At 40.7% G+C, this 22,189-nt stretch overlaps 1 protein-coding gene across 1 annotated transcript in view; it reads right to left on the bottom strand.

Moving 5' to 3' along the window:
• The window catches only part of LOC141617192 (lanC-like protein GCR2), a 28,454-nt gene extending 6,493 nt beyond the window's left edge, over window positions 1-21,961 (bottom strand). Inside the window, exons 1-3 of the mRNA XM_074434375.1 lie at window positions 21,692-21,961; window positions 21,366-21,544; window positions 20,171-20,282 (exon numbers count right to left, since the gene is read on the bottom strand). Of these exons, the coding sequence (XP_074290476.1) occupies window positions 20,171-20,282; window positions 21,366-21,544; window positions 21,692-21,856 (456 nt within the window). The 5' untranslated portion in view covers window positions 21,857-21,961. The remainder of the gene's footprint in view (window positions 1-20,170; window positions 20,283-21,365; window positions 21,545-21,691) is intronic.
• Window positions 21,962-22,189: the final 228 nt, after the last annotated feature.

The following is a 22,189-nucleotide window of genomic DNA, read 5'->3' as shown; positions in this document are numbered from 1 at the left end:
CACATCGAAGGTATACGATTTGGGTGTCACACCTAAGGTAACGAGGTAAAAAAACCGAATTGAAACCCCTTCCCTCTCATCTCAAATATGAATTTCTTGATGATCGTGAGATGAATCCGGTGATTGTCAATGCTAACCTAATCAAAGGTCAACTATCTCGCTTTGTTGGTCGTTTTGAGAACTCATAAAAAGGCAATTGGGTATAGCATTGACGATCTCAAAGGTATTAGTCCCGACTTTTGTATGCATAGAATTCACTTGGAAGAAGGCCACAAGCCTAGTGCACAAGGTCGAGAGACGACTAAATCCTCCTATGCGGTAGGTGGTAAGAAAAGAGGTACGAAATTACTTGATCTTTGGTATTATTTTCTCTATTTCGATTCTAAATGGGTCGATCATGTCCAAGTTGTACCTAAGAAGGGAGGTACTACGGTAGTAAAGAATGATAAAAATGAATTGATTGCTACTAGACTTGTCACGGGATGGAGGATGTGCATTGACTATAGGAAGTTGAACACGGCCACTAAAAAGGACCATTTCCCACTTCCTTACGTTGACCAAATGTTAGAGAGATTAGCATGTCATAGTTATTTACATTACCTAGATGGCTACTCCGGTTTCTTTGGATACCCATTCATCCCGAGGATCAGGAAAAGACCACTTTCACTTGTCCATATGGTGTATTTGCTTATAGGAGGATGCCCTTTGGTTTATGTAATGCTCCTGCTACCTTTCAGCGTTGTATGATGGCCATATTTTCCGATTACATAGAGTCTATCATGGAAGTCTTTATGGATGATTTCGGTGTATATGGTGCGATTTTGATGTTTGCTTGAGGAACTTGACTAAGGTTTTGCAGTTGTGAGGAGAGCAACCTTGTTCTCAATCGGGAAAAGTGCCACTTCATGGTTCTTGAAGGAGTGGTACTCGGTCATTTGGTGTCAGGTAAGGGCATTCAAGTGGATAAAACTAAGGTTGAGGTAATTGAGCAACTCCCGTAACCGGTTAATGTTAAAAGTGTGCGTAGTTTTCTTGGTCATGCAGGTTCTATCGCCGCTTTATAAAGGATTTTTCTAAAATTGCTCAACCTCTAACTCGCTTCTTCATAAAGACGCTCCTTTTGTGTTCTTGACAAGTATGTTCAAGCCTTTGACAAGATCAAACAAGCACTTATCTCAGCTCCTATTATCCGATCTCCGGATTGGAGCCTTCCTTTTGAGATTATGTGCGATGCCGTGACTATGCGATTGGAGCTGTTTTTGGGGCGTGAAAGGACAAGGTGTTACATACCATTTACTATGCAAGCAAGACTCTCGATGATGCACAAATCAACTATGCTACTAGAGAGAAGGAGCTTCTTGCAGTTGTCTATTCTTTAGACAAATTTAGAGCTTATCTTGTTGGTTCTAAAGTTATTGTACACACGACCATGCGACTTTAAAATATCTTTTAACCAAACAAGAGGCTAAACCTAGACTTATTAGATGGATTTTATTATTGCAAGAATTTGATTTGGAAATCCGTGATAAGTCCAGTCTTTGAAAAATGTTGTTGCGATCATTTGTCATTTGTCCAGTTGAGATTCTCGGGAAGAGAGATTTTGCCCATCGATGATTCTTTTCCAGGGGCGACCATCTTCTAGTTGTAGCTGCAAATACTCCATGGTTTGCAGATTATGCCAATTATTTGGTAGGAGGAACGCTTCCTCTTGACTTATATTATCGTGAGAAGAAGAGGTTCATGCATGATGTGAAGAGGTACTTGGGGACGATCCCTATCTGTTCCGAGAGTGTCTTTGATGGTATATCTGAGACGATGTATCCCGGAGGGTGAGGTACGTGCCATCCTTTCTCATTGTCACTCTTCTTCATATGGTGGTCATCATGGTCCTTCTAGGACATTTGCTAAGGTAATGCAATCGGGTTTTTATTGGCCTACTATCCTTAAGGATGCTACTAACTTTGTCCGTTCTTGTGATGCTTGTCAAAGAACGGCAATATCTCGCAAAGGCATGAGATGCCTCAAACTGGAATCTCCGAAGTAGAGATTTTTGATGTTTGGGACATTGATTACCAAGGGCCGTTCCTACATCTTTTGGGAACCAATACATATTAGTATGTGAGATTATGTTTCTAAATGGGTGGAGGCAATTGCCACCCCCACTTGTGATGCTAAATCATTTGTTAAGTCGTTTTAAGACTATCTTTCCACGGTTTGGCGTCCCTCGCGATGATCGATGATGGAGGCACGCACTTCAATGAGCGTCATCTCAATTCCCTCATGAAGAAGTATGGCGTTACACACCAAGAGGACTGGGCTTATCATCCTCAAACCAGTGGACAAGTAGAAGTTTCCAACAGAGAGCTGAAACGGATCTTGGAAAAGGTGGTAAGCAAGAATACAAAGGATTGGAGTCGGAAGCTCGATGATACTTTGTGGGCTTACCGTCTTCGCCTTCAAAACGCCGATTGGCACCTCACCTTACCGACTTGTCTATGGCAAGTCCTGTCATTTACCTGTGGAGCTTGAGTATAGGGCTATGTGGGCCATTAAGGAGTGAATATGGATCCCTCATTTGGCGGGTGAGAAACGACGATGCGGTTGAATGAGCTAGATGAATTTCGACTGCATGCCTATGATAGTGCTCAAGTTTACAAGGAGCGAACGAAGAAGTGGCATGACAAGCATATCTTGCAAAGAGAATTTCATGTTGGTGAGAAAGTTCTCTTGTTTAACTCTCGTTTGCGCTTGTTTCGAGGTAAATTGAAGAGTAGATGGTCCGGACCGTTCACATTATTCTTGATGTGAACAAATTTGGGTCGATTCTGCTGCATTCCGACACGGGAAAGACCTTCAAAGTGAATGGGCAACGCTTGAAGACGTACTATGAAGGTGCTTTCGTGGGGATCATAGAGGCTCTTGACCTCTTCCCCATTGATTCTTCTCACGATGAAGAATTACGGTTCGTGCGGGACCGCAAAAACCGGCTTCTGAGAGGCGGCTCGGATTTTGTAAATCATTAGTTTGTAATTAGGATTTAAATTCACGTATTGCTTTTGTTTTTATGTTTCTTTGAACTTTGAGAGGCGAGGAGAGGGTACTTGATATGCTTTCAAGTGTCTTTTGCAGGAATTTTGACGGGATTTGAAGCTATGAGTAACAAAGAGCGAAGAAAGGAGCCTGCTTACTTCCTCGATCGAGTCAATGGCGACTCGATCGAGGAACCTATCGACTCGATCGAGTCACTTGCGACTCGATCGAGGAACCCGTGCTTGAATTTAGAAAAGTTTAAAACGAGAGTTGGGTATTCCTTAAATTGGTTCCTCGACCGAGTCACATGTGACTCGATCGAGGATCCAAAATGACCGGTTCCGCGTTTTTCTTGAAATTTAGGTTTTATGCTCTAATTACTCTACTTTCTTTCACTTTCCTTCTTCTATTTGAGACCAATTCCTGCATACTTCCTCCTCTATCACTCTTTCTCTCTTGATTCTTCATCAATCATCATCAAAACTCATTTAAACTTTGTGTTTTCTTGCTTATTACTTGATTGAATCATTCTCTTGTGCTTATTTTCTCCATTCTATTGCTTAAACTACCAAGGTAAGTCACGTTTTGGTCTTCACTTGTCTCGAAAATTCTGATTTTTCATGCTTAAATCTTGAGTTTATTGTATTGAATCTTCCCTTGCTAGTATACAATTGCTATTTCCTTGCTTTCTAGCCCCTTACTTGTTGAAATTCATGCCTAATTTGCTAATTTGGGAATTAGGGTTCTTCAAAATCCGGGTAGAAATTTTGCATTAAATTGGTTAGAATTGTATTCTATTGCTTGGAATCTTCAATATTTGATATATACTCATGTTCCCCTAAGTTTTTGGATGCTTTCATTGTCATTTGGAGTCTTAAAAATTGATTTTTCGGACCCATAAGTGCCAAAACCGGGACTGTTGTTGTGACATTGTTGGAGTTTAATTTTCTACTTGTTCTTATGTAGATAATGTCGACTTCCAGGCAAGGAAATAAGCGGACTAGAGAAAGGAGAGCACCGGTTCAACAACCCGAAGTAATTCCTGAGGAGGTTGTGTCTTCAGAGGATGATTTGTCTCCCTTAGACGATTATCCGTTTATCGAATTTCGTGACAAAGTGCGGAAGGACGAGTTTGTGTATCCGTTATCCAAGTCTATGAGTGCCACTCGATGTGTTGATAGGAAAATTTTGCGCACTTTGAAGATAGACGACATTATGTTTGGCATGTTTAATGAAATCGGGTTGCAGGGTCTTTTCACGCTCCACGAGTTATCTTACCCTGCCCTAACTCTTGAATTTCTGAGCTCTTATACTTATTTCCCCAGTGATCACCTAATCCGATTTCGTTTGCTTAATGTTGAACGGTCTTTAACCTTTGGCCGTATTTAAAATCTTGGAGTTGGATAAGCATCTTGAAGGGGACTTGTATGGTGTTGGTGGGTTGTCTGCCGTTCGTTATTTTCCATTGTTTCATCGGTTATATGGATGCGGACGTCAGTGCTATGGCTTTGTTAGATGTCCAACACGTTTGCCTTCGTATGTTTTTGACGTATCGAGTTATTTCTTTGTATGGTCGGAGTGATAAGAGCAAGACCTCCACTATTGAGGTCTTAATACTTGCTAGTTACCCTAATCCTTTTAGGGAGGAGACATTCCAATTCTCTCCCCCTGCTCTTGTCTCTCGGCATTTGATAGGGCGATTGGGCGATGCACGGGAACCTTGACGTGGTGCTCTTATCACCAAGATTGCTAGGGTCATTTGTGACTTTGAGGGTGATGACCCATATGAGCCCATGGCTGACTATGAGCCACTTGTTGATGATGACCACCTTCGCTATGACATTTCCTATATTGATATTAAGAATGGGAAGGACCATTACTGGAGGGTCCGAGGTGAGTCATACATGCTTCTTCCTTGCGCCCGTTTGCCTACTGTTGACCCCCTCGAGGAGAGTACGGCTGTGGTGCGACCCCCACCCGTTACTTATCTGATTCCCGAGGATCTTTTGGTTACTTTTCCTGGGTCTAGTACTACCACCACCACCGGCGGGCGCCGGAGACGTCGTGCACCCACTACCCATCTGCCGGGTTCCTACCAGCACGCTCCTCCTCCACCTCCTTCAGCCTATTCCACTTCAGGCTATGCTCCAGGTTACCATTTTGATCCCGTTGTTGAACGGGAAGTGAGGATGCATACTGGCATCAACACTGCTTTGACAGAGAGGAGGATGTGGGAACAGATGGAGGCTATGACTTTAGCTTCTGGGGACGGTATGGCGGTGTGTCACCTTCTTACTACACTACTCCCGGTGACGACACAGTAGTGTGTTTCATCTTTACGGAGTGACTCCTACAGAGTTTGGACAGTTTAGCACCGAGTTTGGTGCATTAGGCCGTCCCTTCTACACTCCAGTCCGCCCCTCTCAGCCTACTTCTGTTTTCGGGGAGGACACCGGCATCCCTTGTTCCCAGAGAGGCCCATTCGGCCAGTTTGCTGCTTCCACTTCCACCGCTGCTGCTACTGGAGGCACTCGTGGTCGTAGCCGTGTTAGGAGACCCACTCGTGGTAGAGGCCGTGGCCGCAGTGCCGTTCCTGATCCTGAGCTTATGTCCTTATATGCTGATATTGATGGTTTTGATGATGGTTCTGGAGCCCAGTAGTGACAGTTGGTCACTACATCCCTCTTTTTTTTTCCAGCTGGTTTGGGGGAGGCTACTGCATTACAGCTGGTATTATCTTTCTTTTTATTTTTATTGCATTTCCTTTTTACCCTCTTTCCTTTATTAGTAGTGTCCTATAGGTTCTTTGGATTTACGTGATCTATCTTTGTAGGCGTCACAATGAGGACACTGTGACATTTAGGTTTGGGGGAGTGTGTTTATTTCTGTTGTGTGCTTTTATTTATTGTTGTGTGAAAAAAAAAAAATCAATCAAAATTCCAAAAAAATTGAAAAAATTATAAAATCCAAAAACATGTCTTTTGTTTATTTTTGTTTATTTTGAGTCGAGTCTTGGTGAATTGTATAGCAATGATGATAACTTGCTTTGTCTTTGCATTTGAGTCTCATCTAGTTGTCCATGTACATTGTTTTGACCTGTTAGCTATGATGAACAAAGCTCTTTACTCAAGTCTTGACCGTCACAATATGCCTTATGCCGAGTAGACTTGACTTTATTTTGTTGGTAAACCACTTAAATTTCTGAGGTCTTTAGAGCTTCCTAGGCCGGGAACATTAATAAACCGGTCTCATTGTTATTTAGGCTGATGAGTGTGGTCTACTTGTGGTATATGTAATATCGAACTGCATAAGTGTGACATTAGTTTCTTAGCTTTTGCGCGTTCATTTGATTAAGTACATGTGGATAGGCGATTCTCATTGTTCAAATAAGCCTTACATTACCCAGTTTTGTTAGCCCGTTTGAACCATGTAGCCATTTTATATCCTATTTCTTAGCTATATTCCAGAATTTGCCTACCTTTTCGGGACAGTCGCAGTTGTTTGAGCCTTATTGTCATAGCTACTTTGGTTGGGTTGGGACTTTTATTGTCATGTGGGTAGTAGCTATCTTTTTGTAGCAATTGTGTGACCTCTTATGTTGAAAAGAGAATATTATGAAGCAGAAAAAAAATGAAAGTCTCGAAAGAAAGAAAAGAAAAAAAAAAGAGAAAAAAAAAAGAAAGAAGAAAAAAAAAAAAGAAGAAAAAGTTTCGAAAAAGAAAAGATTCAAAAGAGAAAAGAAGAGAAAAAAAATGTATGCTTCATTCAGTTTTGTTAGGAGGTCGTGTGTGGTAATCACTGGAGTCTAATGCACATTTGGAGAGCCTTTACATTTCTCTCATATGTTGTCAAAGTTGAGATTATTTCTCCGGTTGGATGTTTGATTTATTACTTATTAGTTTTGGCTATTGGTCAAGAGCTGCGACTACCGTCTGAGCCCCACATATCCATACGTGCTTTTGCACAAGCCACTTCTATACCCATGCCACTTTACCACCATTCTGTCCTTGATACATGTACTTGGTCTGTTTCGTGAATGCGTATTAGCTGGAGGATCTCTTATCACATTAGATTGCATGCATATCTCATAAGTTGAGTGAGTGTCTTATTTCTTTCTATCTTACATAAATCACCCATTATGAGTGCATGAGTGAAACCGCGAGAATCCGACAAAATGGTCTTGCAAGGTTGAAAAGTGTTTGGTTGAGTCTCGGTATCATGTCACATCTTGAGTAAGAGCTGCGTGAGTCTATTACCCGTGCTTTTGAATTTGTTTTATTAGCACAACTTCGGTCATTACTTTGTTATAGATATGGACAAATTTGAGTCTTGTATGTGCCTAGACATTTGCTCTGAGTTATTCATTCACCATATGTTTGTTGTCCTTTGTTTTGGTCTGATTGCTTTGCTTGAGGACAAGCAAAGGTTTGGTTTGGGGGAGTTTGATGTATCACTTTCATATATACTTTTATAGCTCCCTTTACATCATATTTCATACCGTTTCGTGCCTATTATATCATTTATATACTTTATTTCAATGAATTGTCGAATCTTTTGCCGCTATTTTGTGTTTTGATGCAGAAATGACTCGTTATGAGTATGATCAAGCTAAGATTAGCATGGCGGAGACGGCATAGAAGAATACACGAAGCATGGCACGGGAAACGAGGAATCATGAAGACTAGAAGTAAAAGAAGAGAAGAAAGAACCTGTGAAGAAGTTCCTCGATCGAGTCATCACGACTCGATCGGCGGTATCCTCGATCGAGTCACCTCGACTCGATCGAGGATCCTCTCTCGCGGGTTTATTTCCGAATTTCCTAAAACGTTAATCTTTTGTTATAAATTAAAGACTCGTGTTTTATTAAGAACTTACGTTATATTTTGCTAAGTATTCTTTGGAAAACTCTCTTAAGAACCCTAATCTTCCTTTTGTATGGTACTAATCTTTCCTCTTTAATTAAATCATTGTTTTATGTTCTTCAATTATTGTTTTCATCTTGCAATTATGTCTTCATCTTTAATCATGTTTGTTGTTGTTATTATAATCATGAGTAGCTAATCCCCTCATCTAGGATGAAGGGGATCTAGGTTAATTAAGAAGGGAAAATCAATTAGTTGCTATTGATATCATTAAAGTTGTTGTTTGATTGTTGTAATTCTTCTAGTTAATCACTTGAGGCCTGAGTTATTAATTAGTGTAGCGAATCGATCCTATCGCCGACCGGGTTAGAATTGATATAGGCTGCGATAATCAAATAGAAAGTATCTAATCATAGCGACCGCATGTTAGAATCGATCTAAAGGACATAATGGAGTCGACCGATCTTATGACCTTAAACAACTTGATAGATTTAGTAATTGATTGATAATCCCCGACTGATTGACCTAGTGAACCTAATTCCTAGACTTTTAATAATATTGTCGTTCATCCTTTAATTACATTACAATTAGTTTGTTAGAATCAACTCAAAACAAAACCCCCGAAATTGGTTACTTCTAGACAGTTTAAATACTCTTAGACTAGCCTTTACCGCCTCCCTGTGGATTCGATACCTGTCTTATCACTAGCTATTCTTGTTAGTCCTGAGATAGTTTTACTTTGATTTGGTAATACGACTTTAGCCACATCAAATTTGGCGCCGTTCTTGGGAGGCAACAATTGTTTAGTCTTTTTGTGTTTATTTTGTCTTTTTGTCTCGGGAACCCGTTCCTTGAGACCGTTCTCACACTTTCTTGTTAGTTACTGTTTATGCCCGGTCTAATAGGTCCGAGATTATTCTTTTGATCCCGAACCCGAGAAGACTTTTCGCTACAGACGGAAATTTAATCAAGAAGTGAGTCAAGTAGAAGACTTGAGTATACTTGACGTCGAAACGGCGAGCCCTACGAGACAAATAGATCGGTCCTACGAAGAGGAAGAGGAAGAAATTCCTATCTCGATATTCCTATTCCCAAACTCCCATTCTCGAAAATATCATCATGTCTACCCTAGCCAGTCACTTTGAGCCAACCTTAGATTCTATTCCACAAGGTTTCAAGTTGCCCACTTCTACCAATGGAACATTCGAGATTCGGCCATCTTACATTAATTTGGTGGAACGAAACATGTTTGGAGGGACAAATTGCGAGGACCTGCGACGCATATGGAAAAGTTTGTCACTTACTGTTTGTTCAATCCCATTAACAATGGAGTGACACAAGATCAAGTTAAGCGGTGCTCTTTCCTTTCTCTCTGAAAGATGGAGTCTGAGTGGTTAAGAGATATGGATATGGATACGAAGGAGTTCTGGACTCGAATTCCTTAGCTCTTGCTTTCTACAAGAGGTACTTCCCACCTCAGAAGACTAATGCTTTGAGGAATCAAATTACTAGTTTCAAGCAAGCCCATCAAGATTTGAATGAAGCTTGGACTCGCTTCAAGCGTTTAGTTCGATCGTTCCCCATCATGGTTTCCCAAAGTGGTTCCTTTGCAACCAGTTTTATAACGGGTTGTTTGACGATCATCGTGCCCTTTTGGATTCATCTGCTAATGGGAGGTTTCAAGATAACACACTAGATGGTGACGCGTGGAAGTTGATTGATCGGATTGCTACCCATACCGCGAGGTATGGAAATCTAGGGAAGCACGCGAGGTAATCGGGGTTGATAGTGCTTTGGCGACACGAGTGGAGGCTATTTACGCCCCGGATGGCTATTTCTGCCCAGATTGTTGAGATGAAGACTACCCAATCATTGGGTAGTAAAGAGAGAGTTCATGCTATGAGTCCGCAAGTAGAGGAGACTTGTGCTAGATGCGGTTTAGATGGTCATGGTGCGGTGATTGTATGAGCACATTTGAGCAGGTTAACGCCTTTCAGGCTTACAGACAAGGTGCACAAGGTACACCTTTCTCTAATTTCTACAATGAAAGAACGAAGGAGCACCCATTCCTTCAATGGTCTAGCCGAATGTGCAAAACCCGGCAGCGATCCTGGCAACCGCAAAGAATCCTTATATCCCTCCTAACAATCGCGGTAATCGGAACAAGGGGGGATATCAAAGGCAAAATCAAGGAGGCCAGCGGCTTCAACAATCAATATCGCGGCCTCCTCAAAGAAACTCCTCAACAAGCTCCGAATAATGATATGGCGAGTTGCGCGATCTTTTGCAACAAACTTTGTCAATGCGGCAGGCGTACGGCTCGTTTACGAGTTGATTGCCCATAACAAGATGCTAGATAATCAAGTGGCTCGGATGGCACTTCAAAACCCATCAAAACAGTAGTAGGTCTTCCTCCTCAAGGTAAGCAAGCTCATGAGCAAGCTAATGTTATTCAAATGAGGAGCGGTACTTCTTATACGAACCCCACCGCAAAGTCTTGAGAATGAAGTGCCCATTCTTTGTTGATGAAGTCCCTTACATGCATCCCAAAGGATTGGGTAATTTGGAGCTTAGTGATGATGAGAAAGAGCTGACGAAGTTGAAACACGAGTGACGATAAAAGTAAAAAAGACGAAAAAGTCGAACACGCAAAGGTTCCTCGACCGAGTCACAGGCGACTCGATCGAGGATCCACCCAGCTCGATCGAGTCACCCCTGACTCGATCGAGGATCCAATATCGCCAGCCGACGGTGTTTCAAAAGTGGTTTCTAAGGATAAACAAGCCGAGCCCATAATTATTTCTCTACCTTTTCCTCACCGACAACAAAAATCCAAGCTGGATAAGCAGTTCGGTAAGTTTATGGAGGTCGTGAAGAATCTACAGGTAAGTGTCCCTTTGCAAAGTTCATGAAGGAGATTTTGACAAGGAAGAGATCCTTTGACGCGGTAGAAACTATTGCTTACACTCAGAAGTGCAGTGCCATGTTGCCAATTAACTCACCACCGAAATTAAAGGATCCGGGAAGTTTTCTATCCCTTGTCAAATTGGTCATCTTTCTATTAGTAAAGCTCTTTGTGATTTGGGAGCTAGTGTCGGTGTTATGCCGTATTCTATCCGTAAAAAGTTAAATATGGGTCCGTTGTGATTACTAATATGACACTGCGATGGCCGATAGAATCGTTAAACACCCTGCGGGGGTGTTAGAGGATGTTCCGTTCGAATAGGGAAGTTTTCATCCCCGTTGATTTTGTTGTCATGGACATGGTCAAGACAACCAAATCCCTATCATCTTGGGCGACCGTTCTTACATCTGCGGGGCGGTCATAGATGTTAGGCAAGGAGATTGACCTTAGGCGGGGGGATGACACGATTATTTTCAACTTAGAAAAAGCATTGAAAAACCCCATGATAGAAGAGACTTGTCTTAGTATAGATGTTGTTGATTTTACTATTGATGAGTGTCTTCCTATGTGTTTTGACAGGATCCTCCGGAGATTGCCCTGGTTTCGATCCAAATGATTAGACGGGTTCATGGAGTCCCGAAGTTCATCGAATTGAGAAGCTTCTAACTGGAGAGGAATGCCCACATCGGAAGGTATACGGTTTGGGTGTCACACCTAAGGTAATCGAGGTAAAAAACCGAATTGAAACCCCTTCCCTCTCATCTCAAATATGAATTTCTTGATGACTGAGATGAATCCGGTGATTGTCAATGCTAACCTAATCAAGGTCAACTATCCGCTTTGTTGACTGTTTTGAGAACTCATAAAAAGGCAATTGGGTATAGCATTGACGATCTCAAAGGTATTAGTCCCGACTTTTGTATGCATAGAATTCACTTGGAAGAAGGCCACAAGCCTAGTGCACAAGGTCGAGATTTACTAAATCCTCCTATGCGGGAGGTGGTAAGAAAAGAGGTACAAAAATTACTTGATCTTTGGTATTATTTTCTCTATTTACGATTCTAAATGGGTCGATCATGTCCAAGTTGTACCTAAGAAGGGAGGTACTACAGTAGTAAAGAATGATAAAAATGAATTGATTGCTACTAGACTTGTCACGGGATGGAGGATGTGCATTGACTATAGGAAGTTGAACACGGCCACTAAAAAGGACCATTTCCCACTTCCTTACGTTGACCAAATGTTAGAGAGATTAGCATGTCATAGTTATTTCCATTACCTAGATGGCTACTCCGGTTTCTTTCAGATACCCATTCATCCCGAGGATCAGGAAAAGACCACTTTCACTTGTCCATATGGTGTATTTGCTTATAGGAGGATGCCCTTTGGTTTATGTAATGCTCCTGCTACCTTTCAGCGTTGTATGATGGCCATATTTTCCGATTACATAGAGTCTATCATGGAAGTCTTTATGGATGATTTCGGTGTATATGGTGCGATTTTGATGTTTGCTTGAGGAACTTGACTAAGGTTTTGCGGTAACTGTGAGGAGAGCAACCTTGTTCTCAATCGGGAAAAGTGCCACTTCATGGTTCTTGAAGGAGTGGTACTCGGTCATTTGGTGTCAGGTAAGGGCATTCAAGTGGATAAAACTAAGGTTGAGGTAATTGAGCAACTCCGTGCCGGTTAATGTTAAAAGTGTGCGTAGTTTTCTTGGTCATGCAGGGTTCTATCGCCGCTTTATAAAGGATTTTTCTAAAATTGCTCAACCTCTAACTCGGCTTCTTCATAAAGACGCTCCTTTTGTGTTTTCTTGACAAGTATGTTCAAGCCTTTGACAGGATCAAACAAGCACTTATCTCAGCTCCTATTATCCGATCTCCGGATTGGAGCCTTCCTTTTGAGATTATGTGCGATGCCGGTGACTATGTAGTTGGAGCTGTTTTGGGGCGTGAAAGGACAAGGTGTTACATGCCATTTATTATGCAAGCAAGACTCTCGACGATGCACAAATCAACTATGCTACTACGGAGAAGGAGCTTCTTGCAATTGTCTATTCTTTAGACAAATTTAGAGCTTATCTTGTTGGTTCTAAAGTTATTGTTCACACTGACCATGCGGCTTTAAAATATCTTTTAACCAAACAAGAGGCTAAACCTAGACTTATTAGATGGATTTTATTATTGCAAGAATTTGATTTGGAAATCCGTGATAAGTCCGTCTTTGAAAATGTTGTTGCGATCATTTGTCATTTGTCCGTTGAGATTCTCGGAAGAGAGATTTTGCCCATCGATGATTCTTTTCCAGACGACCATCTTCTAGTTGTAGCTGCAAATACTCCATGGTTTGCAGATTATGCCAATTATTTGGTAGGAGGAACGCTTCCTCTTGACTTATATTATCGGCGAAAGAAGAGGTTCATGCATGATGTGAAGAGGTACTTACGGGACGATCCCTATCATTCCGAGAGTGTCTTTGATGGTATATACAGACGATGTATCCCGGAGGGTGAGGTACGTGCCATCCTTTCTCATTGTCACTCTTCTTCATATGGTGGTCATCATGGTCCTTCTAGGACATTTGCTAAGGTAATGCAGTCGGGTTTTTATTGGCCTACTATCCTTAAGGATGCTACTAACTTTGTCCGTTCTTGTGATGCTTGTCAAAGAACTGGCAATATCTCGCAAAGGCATGAGATGCCTCAAACTGGAATCTCCGAAGTAGAGATTTTTGATGTTTGGGACATTGATTACCAAGGGCCGTTCCCTACATCTTTTGGGAACCAATACATATTAATGTGATAGATTATGTTTCTAAATGGGTGGAGGCAATTGCCACCCCCACTTGTGATGCTAAATCTGTTGTTAAGTTTGTTTGAAAGACTATCTTTCCACGGTTTGGCGTCCCTCAGCGATGATCGATGATGGAGGCACGCACTTCAATGAGCGTCATCTCAATTCCCTCATGAAGAAGTATGGCGTTACACACAAAGAGGACCGGCTTATCATCCTCAAACCGGTGGACAAGTAGAAGTTTCCAACAGAGAGCCAAAACGGATCTTGGAAAAGGTGGTAAGCAAGAATACAAAGGATTGGAGTCGGAAGCTCGATGATACTTTGTGGGCTTACCGTCTTTGCCTTCAAAACGCCGATTGGCACCTCACCTTACCGACTTGTCTATGGCAAGTCCTGTCATTTACCCGTGGAGCTTGAGTATAGGGCTATGTGGGCCATTAAGGAGCTGAATATGGATCCCTCACTTTGGCGGGTGAGAAACGACCGATGCGATTGAATGAGCTAGATGAATTTCGATTGCATGCCTATGATAGTGCTCAAGTTTACAAGGAGCGAACGAAGAAGTGGCATGACAAGCATATCTTGCAAAGAGAATTTCATGTTGGTGAGAAAGTTCTCTTGTTTAACTCTCGTTTGCGCTTGTTTCCGGTAAATTGAAGAGTAGATGGTCCGGACCGTTCACTTTATTCGATGTGAACAAATTTGGGTCGATTACACTGCATTCGACACGGAAAGACCTTCAAAGTGAATGGGCAACGCTTGAAGACGTACTATGAAGGTGCTTTCGTGGGGATCATAGAGGCTCTTGACCTCTTCCCCATTGATTCTTCTCAGCGATGAAGAATTACGGTCGTCTTGGGACCATGCAAAAACCAGCGCTTCTGAGAGGCGGCTCGGATTTTGTAAATCATTAGTTTGTAATTAGGATTTAAATTCACGTATTGCTTTTGTTTTTATGTTTCTTTGAACTTTGAGAGGCGAGGAGAGGGTACTTGATATGCTTTCAAGTGTCTTTTGCAAGAATTTTGACGGGATTTGAAGCTATGAGTAACAAAGAGCGAAGAAAGGAGCCCAAGCTTACTTCCTCGATCGAGTCAATGGCGACTCGATCGAGGAACCTATCGACTCGATCGAGTCACTTGCGACTCGATCGAGGAACCTGTCTTTGAATTTAGAAAAGTTTAAAACGAGAGTTGGGTATTCCTTAAATTGGTTCCTCGACCGAGTCACATGTGACTCGATCGAGGATCCAAAACAGACCGGGTTCCGCGTTTTTCTTCAGCCGGTTTTATGCTCTAATTACTCTACTTTCTTTCACTTTCCTTCTTCTATTTGAGACCAATTCCTGCATACTTCCTCCTCTATCACTCTTTCTCTCTTGATTCTTCATCAATCATCATCAAAACTCATTTAAACTTTGTGTTTTCTTGCTTATTACTTGATTGAATCATTCTCTTGTGCTTATTTTCTCCATTCTATTGCTTAAACTACCAAGGTAAGTCACGTTTTGGTCTTCACTTGTCTCGAAAATTCTGATTTTTCATGCTTAAATCTTGAGTTTATTGTATTGAATCTTCCCTTGCTAGTATACAATTGCTATTTCCTTGCTTTCTAGCCCCTTACTTGTTGAAATTCATGCCTAATTTGCTAATTTGGGAATTAGGGTTCTTCAAAATCCGGGTAGAAATTTTGCATTAAATTGGTTAGAATTGTATTCTATTGCTTGGAATCTTCAATATTTGATATATACTCATGTTCCCCTAAGTTTTTGGATGCTTTCATTGTCATTTGGAGTCTTAAAAATTGATTTTTCGGACCCATAAGTGCCAAAACCGGGGTGTTGTTGTGACATTGTTGGAGTTTAATTTTCTACTTGTTCTTATGTAGATAATGTCGACTTCCAGGCAAGGAAATAAGCGGACTAGAGAAAGGAGAGCACCGGTTCAACAACCCGAAGTAATTCCTGAGGAGGTTGTGTCTTCAGAGGATGATTTGTCTCCCTTAGACGATTATCCGTTTATCGAATTTCGTGACAAAGTGCAGAAGGACAGGTTTGTGTATCTGTTATCCAAGTCTATGAGTGCCACTCGATGTGTTGATAGGAAAATTTTGCGCACTTTGAAGATAGACGACATTATGTTTGGCATGTTTAATGAAATCGGGTTGCAGGGTCTTTTCACGCTCCACGAGTTATCTTACCCTGCCCTAACTCTTGAATTTCTGAGCTCTTATACTTATTTCCCCAGTGATCACCTAATCCGATTTCGTTTGCTTAATGTTGAACGGTCTTTAACCTTTGGCCGTATTTACGAAATCTTGGAGTTGGATAAGCATCTTGAAGGGGACTTGTATGGTGTTGGTGGGTTGTCTGCCGTTCGTTATTTTCCATTGTTTCTTGGTTATATGGATGCGGACGTCGTCTATGGCTTTGTTAGATGTCCAACACGTTTGCCTTCGTATGTTTTTGACGTATACGAGTTATTTCTTTGTATGGTCGGAGTGATAAGAGCAAGACCTCCACTATTGAGGTCTTAATACTTGCTAGTTACCTGAATCCTTTTAGGGAGGAGACATTCCAATTCTCTCCCCCCTGCTCTTGTCCTTCGGCATTTGATAGGGCGATTGGGCGATACGGGAACCTTGATTTGTGGTGCTCTTATCACCAAGATTGCTAGGGCTATTTGTGACTTTGAGGGTGATGACCCATATGAGCCCATGGCTGACTATGAGCCACTTGTTGATGATGACCACCTTCGCTATGACATTTCCTATATTGATATTAAGAATGGGAAGGACCATTCTTTGGAGGGTCCGAGGTGAGTCATACATGCTTCTTCCTTGCGCCCGTTTGCCTCTTTGTTGACCCCCTCGAGGAGAGTACGGTGTGGTGCGACCCCACCCGTTACTTATCGATTCCCGGGATCTTTTGGTTACTTTTCCCGGGTCTAGTACTACCACCACCACCGGCGGGCGCCGAGACGTCGTGCACCCACTACCCATCCGCCGGGTTCCTACCCGGACGCTCCTCCTCCACCTCCTTGACCTATTCCACTTCGGGCTATGCTCCGGTTACCATTTTGATCCGTCGTTGAGCGGGAAGTGAGGATGCATGCGGCATCAACACTTTGCTTTGACGAGAGAGGAGGATGTGGGAACAGGATGGAGGCTATGACTTTAGCTTACGGGGACGGTATGGCGGTGTGTCACCTTCTTACTACACTACTCCCGGTGACGGCAGTAGTGTGTTTCATCTTTACGGAGTGACTCCTACGAGTTTGGACGGTTTAGCACCGAGTTTGGTGCATTAGGCCGTCCCTTCTACACTCCAGTCCGCCCCTCTCGGCCTACTGCTTTCGGGAGGACACCGGCATCCCTTGTTCCCAGAGAGGCCCATTCGGCCAGTTTGCTGCTTCCACTTCCACCGCTGCTGCTACTGGAGGCACTCGTGGTCGTAGCCGTGTTAGGAGACCCACTCGTGGTAGAGGCCGTGGCCGCAGTGCCGTTCCTGATCCCGAGCTTATGTCCTTATATGCGATATTGATGGTTTTGATGATGGTTACGGAGCCCGGTGGTAGTGACAGGTGGTCACTACATCCCTCTTTTTTTCCAATTTGGTTTGGGGAGGCTCTTTGCATTACAACTGGTATTATCTTTCTTTTTATTTTTATTGCATTTCCTTTTTACCCTCTTTCCTTTATTAGTAGTGTCCTATAGGTTCTTTGGATTTACGTGTGTGCTATCTTTATCTTTGGCGTCACAATGAGGACACTTTGTGACATTTAGGTTTGGGGAGTGTGTTTATTTCATTGTGTGCTTTTATTTATTGTTGTGTGAAAAAAAAAAAATCAATCAAAATTCCAAAAAAATTGAAAAAATTATAAAATCCAAAAACATGTCTTTTGTTTATTTTTGTTTATTTTGAGTCGAGTCTTGGTGAATTGTATAGCAATGATGATAACTTGCTTTGTCTTTGCATTTGAGTCTCATCTAGTTGTCCATGTACATTGTTTTGACCTGTTAGCTATGATGAACAAAGCTCTTTACTCAAGTCTTGACCGTCACAATATGCCTTATGCCGAGTAGACTTGACTTTATTTTGTTGGTAAACCACTTAAATTTCTGAGGTCTTTAGAGCTTCCTAGGCCGGGAACATTAATAAACCGGTCTCATTGTTATTTAGGCTGATGAGTGTGGTCTACTTGTGGTATATGTAATATCGAACTGCATAAGTGTGACATTAGTTTCTTAGCTTTTGCGCGTTCATTTGATTAAGTACATGTGGATAGGCGATTCTCATTGTTCAAATAAGCCTTACATTACCCAGTTTTGTTAGCCCGTTTGAACCATGTAGCCATTTTATATCCTATTTCTTAGCTACATTCCAGAATTTGCCTACCTTTTTAGGAATGATCAGATTGTTTGAGCCTTATTGTCATAGCTACTTTGGTTGGGTTGGGACTTTTATTGTCATGTGGGTAGTAGCTATCTTTTTGTAGCAATTGTGTGACCTCTTATGTTGAAAAGAGAATATTATGAAGCAGAAAAAAAATGAAAGTCTCGAAAGAAAGAAAAGAAAAAAAAAAGAAAAAAAAAAGAAAGAAGAAAAAAAAAAAAGAAGAAAAAGTTTCGAAAAAGAAAAGATTCAAAAGAGAAAAGAAGAGAAAAAAAATGTATGCTTCATTCAGTTTTGTTAGGAGGTCGTGTGTGGTAATCACTGGAGTCTAATGCACATTTGGAGAGCCTTTACATTTCTCTCATATGTTGTCAAAGTTGAGATTATTTCTCCGGTTGGATGTTTGATTTATTACTTATTAGTTTTGGCTATTGGTCTAGAGCTGCGACTACCGTCTGAGCCCCACATATCCATACGTGCTTTTGCACAAGCCACTTCTATACCCATGCCACTTTACCACCATTACTCCCTTGATACATGTACTTGGTCCTGCATTTCGTGAATGCGTATTAGCCGGAGGATCTCTTATCACATTAGATTGCATGCATATCTCATAAGTTGAGTGAGTGTCTTATTTCTTTCTATCTTACATAAATCACCCATTATGAGTGCATGAGTGAAACCGCGAGAATCCGACAAAATGGTCTTGCAAGGTTGAAAAGTGTTTGGTTGAGTCTCGGTATCATGTCACATCTTGAGTAAGAGCTGCGTGAGTCTATTACCCGTGCTTTTGAATTTGTTTTATTAGCACAACTTCGGTCATTACTTTGTTATAGATATGGACAAATTGAGTCTTGTATGTGCCTAGACATTTGCTCTGAGTTATTCATTCACCATATGTTTGTTGTCCTTTGTTTTGGTTTGATTGCTTTGCTTGAGGACAAGCAAAGGTTTGGTTTGGGGGAGTTTGATGTATCACTTTCATATATACTTTTATAGCTCCCTTTACATCATATTTCATACCGTTTCGTGCCTATTATATCATTTATATACTTTATTTCAATGAATTGTCGAATCTTTAGCTATTTTGTGTTTTGATGCAGAAATGACTCGTTATGAGTATGATCAAGCTAAGATTAGCATGGCGGAGACGGCATAGAAGAATACACGAAGCATGGCACGGGAAACGAGGAATCATGAAGACTAGAAGTAAAAGAAGAGAAGAAAGAACACCGAAGAAGTTCCTCGATCGAGTCATCACGACTCGATCGAGCAGCTGTCCTCGATCGAGTCACCTCTGACTCGATCGAGGATCCTCTCTGGCGGGTTTATTTCCGGAATTTCCTAAAACGTTAATCTTTTGTTATAAATTAAAGACTCGTGTTTTATTAAGAACTTACGTTATATTTTGCTAAGTATTCTTTGGAAAACTCTCTTAAGAACCCTAATCTTCCTTTTGTATGGTACTAATCTTTCCTCTTTAATTAAATCATTGTTTTATGTTCTTCAATTATTGTTTTCATCTTGCAATTATGTCTTCATCTTTAATCATGTTTGTTGTTGTTATTATAATCATGAGTAGCTAATCCCCTCATCTAGGATGAAGGGGATCTAGGTTAATTAAGAAGGGAAAATCAATTAGTTGCTATTGATATCATTAAAGTTGTTGTTTGATTGTTGTAATTCTTCTAGTTAATCACTTGAGGCCTGAGTTATTAATTAGTGTAGCGAATCGATCCTATCGCCGACCGGGTTAGAATTGATATAGGCTGCGATAATCAAATAGAAAGTATCTAATCATAGCGACCGCATGTTAGAATCGATCTAAAGGACATAATGGAGTCGACCGATCTTATGACCTTAAACAACTTGATAGATTTAGTAATTGATTGATAATCCCCGACTGATTGACCTAGTGAACCTAATTCCTAGACTTTTAATAATATTGTCGTTCATCCTTTAATTACATTACAATTAGTTTGTTAGAATCAACTCAAAACAAAACCCCCGAAATTGGTTACTTCTAGACAGTTTAAATACTCTTAGACTAGCCTTTACCGCCTCCCTGTGGATTCGATACCTGTCTTATCACTAGCTATTCTTGTTAGTCCTGAGATAGTTTTACTTTGATTTGGTAATACGACTTTAGCCACATCACAAATTCATACAATATCAGATACCTTACCTGTCTAAACTCGGTGAGATAATGATTCATCAATTGCTGATCACTGGCATGTTTTGCCAAGACAGCACCAAGAGCACAGACACCAGATCGGCCACATACGAAAGTAACATTTCTGACATAAGATAGTAAAAAGGATATCAGTAAATGTCCATGTTTCCAGCCCTTCAATGAGGGAACAAAAAATTTCCTACAATTTGATGGCAACTAGCTTCAATTTCGAGACAACATTTTTTAGGTGGCAACTTCAAAGCAGTGAGATTTACTGTCCACTGATCGATCCAAAAATAATCAACCATTAATATAACAAGTAAGCTGATAATTGCTGATATACAAGCGATGGATCGATGACAGTAAAATGCCATCTTGCAGACGATATAATACACATATCAGTCAAACTAGGGTACTAAACATGACCATCAATGCATCAATACAATCATACTGGCAATATGTGTCAACTCAATCGTGCAAAAAGACAATCATGTAATAAAAGCATTACAAGTTATGAAAACACCACGATTACATCTTCAAGCAACTGCTTCTAATAACCTGTCATAGTTCATATAATAGTAGAGCAATTAATTGGGAACAACGTGTAACCGCATCAGGAATCACTCGTTCAATTACTGACTTGGCTTAAAAAGAACAAGCAAGTATACAAATTTGTCCCTTGTTGTTTAGTTTCGTATATATGATTTTCCACAAGTTTCACATGTAACAAACTGAAAAACGCTACTGACCTCCTTTATACCTTATGTCCTACCTTCTCCCCTCACAAAACAATTAAATAACACGGAGTATTCCATACATACTTTGCTTCCTTCAACGGCATCCATGGTCATAATAAAAACTATTCCCTCTAAAGCTCTAATTCTTAGGAGCTGCGTGCCTCTTTTCTAATTTCGGTACATTCTTAGAATCACTCCGTTTCTATTTTTGTGTAGCTTCACTTCAATGTTGTGCTAGTAAAACTCATCACCAAGTCACCCATCTACATTCCCAACCCCACAGAATTAAAGAGAATACTAAATTATACGGAGTAGTCAAATACGTAACAATGAAGGTTGGAGAAGGTAGACTAGAAAATATGGGTCCAACGATAACATTTCTCTTCAAATTATAACAACAATTATATTATATAAAAACAACAATTCTCACTTAAGCTTTAACGAGTCAAATATAAGAAAGACATTATTACTTGGAGCCTCGAGAAGCAGAATCACAAGCTTTAACAATATCCAAAGACAAACCAAGATCAGTCTTGTTATTAGTAACTTCATAAGCTTTAAACAGCAAGTAAGCTGTTCCTAAAACGCCCGTATACACCGTATAATCTTGCACCCTTTTTCCACCTCTTCCCCACGTTTCTTTCACCACCTACATACATGATACAACAACATATAAAACCAAAATAACCAGTTAGACAATTCATCAAACACCTTACGTGCACCCTAAAAATCAAACAAACCAAACAAAACCCAGATGCCAAAACAAAAATTATAACTAATAAAATCATAAAATTACGGTTTCTTTGATGTTTAATGCTGATTTGTTGAGATTCTCGCAAAGTTTTTGGTAGGGAAGATGGAGTAGTTTGGTAAGAGAATCTCCTGGTTGTATACTAGAAGTGTTGATGGGAGTTTCTGGAATGTATTCAGGCATTTCATTTGGGAAGAAACGGTCCACCATTTTCAATTATCAATAACTCGTGTCTCTATTTTCTAAATGAAAGCTCGACACACTGAATATATATATAGGAAAATGAGATGATCTCAACTTTATATACGACTACGTTATATACGTCTTTTAAACGATTGAGCTTATAATAAGGGTATGTGAGTGGTGGACTATATATAATACAGTCTTAAGGGCGGTATTTAAGAACTAAACTACTTTCTAAAATGGAATTAAATTAGAAATTTAAGACACAATTACGCGTAAATTAATGTCATTTCTTTTTTGGCACCTTAAATACAGCCTTAAGGGCTGTATTTATTATTTCTCTATATATATTTAATATGG

The sequence above is a fragment of the Silene latifolia genome, chromosome X, assembly GCF_048544455.1.
Source record: "Silene latifolia isolate original U9 population chromosome X, ASM4854445v1, whole genome shotgun sequence".
NCBI classification, from domain to species: domain Eukaryota; kingdom Viridiplantae; phylum Streptophyta; class Magnoliopsida; order Caryophyllales; family Caryophyllaceae; genus Silene; species Silene latifolia.
Note: the sequence above shows the minus strand (reverse complement) of the source record. Positions and strands in the feature narration are given on the sequence as shown.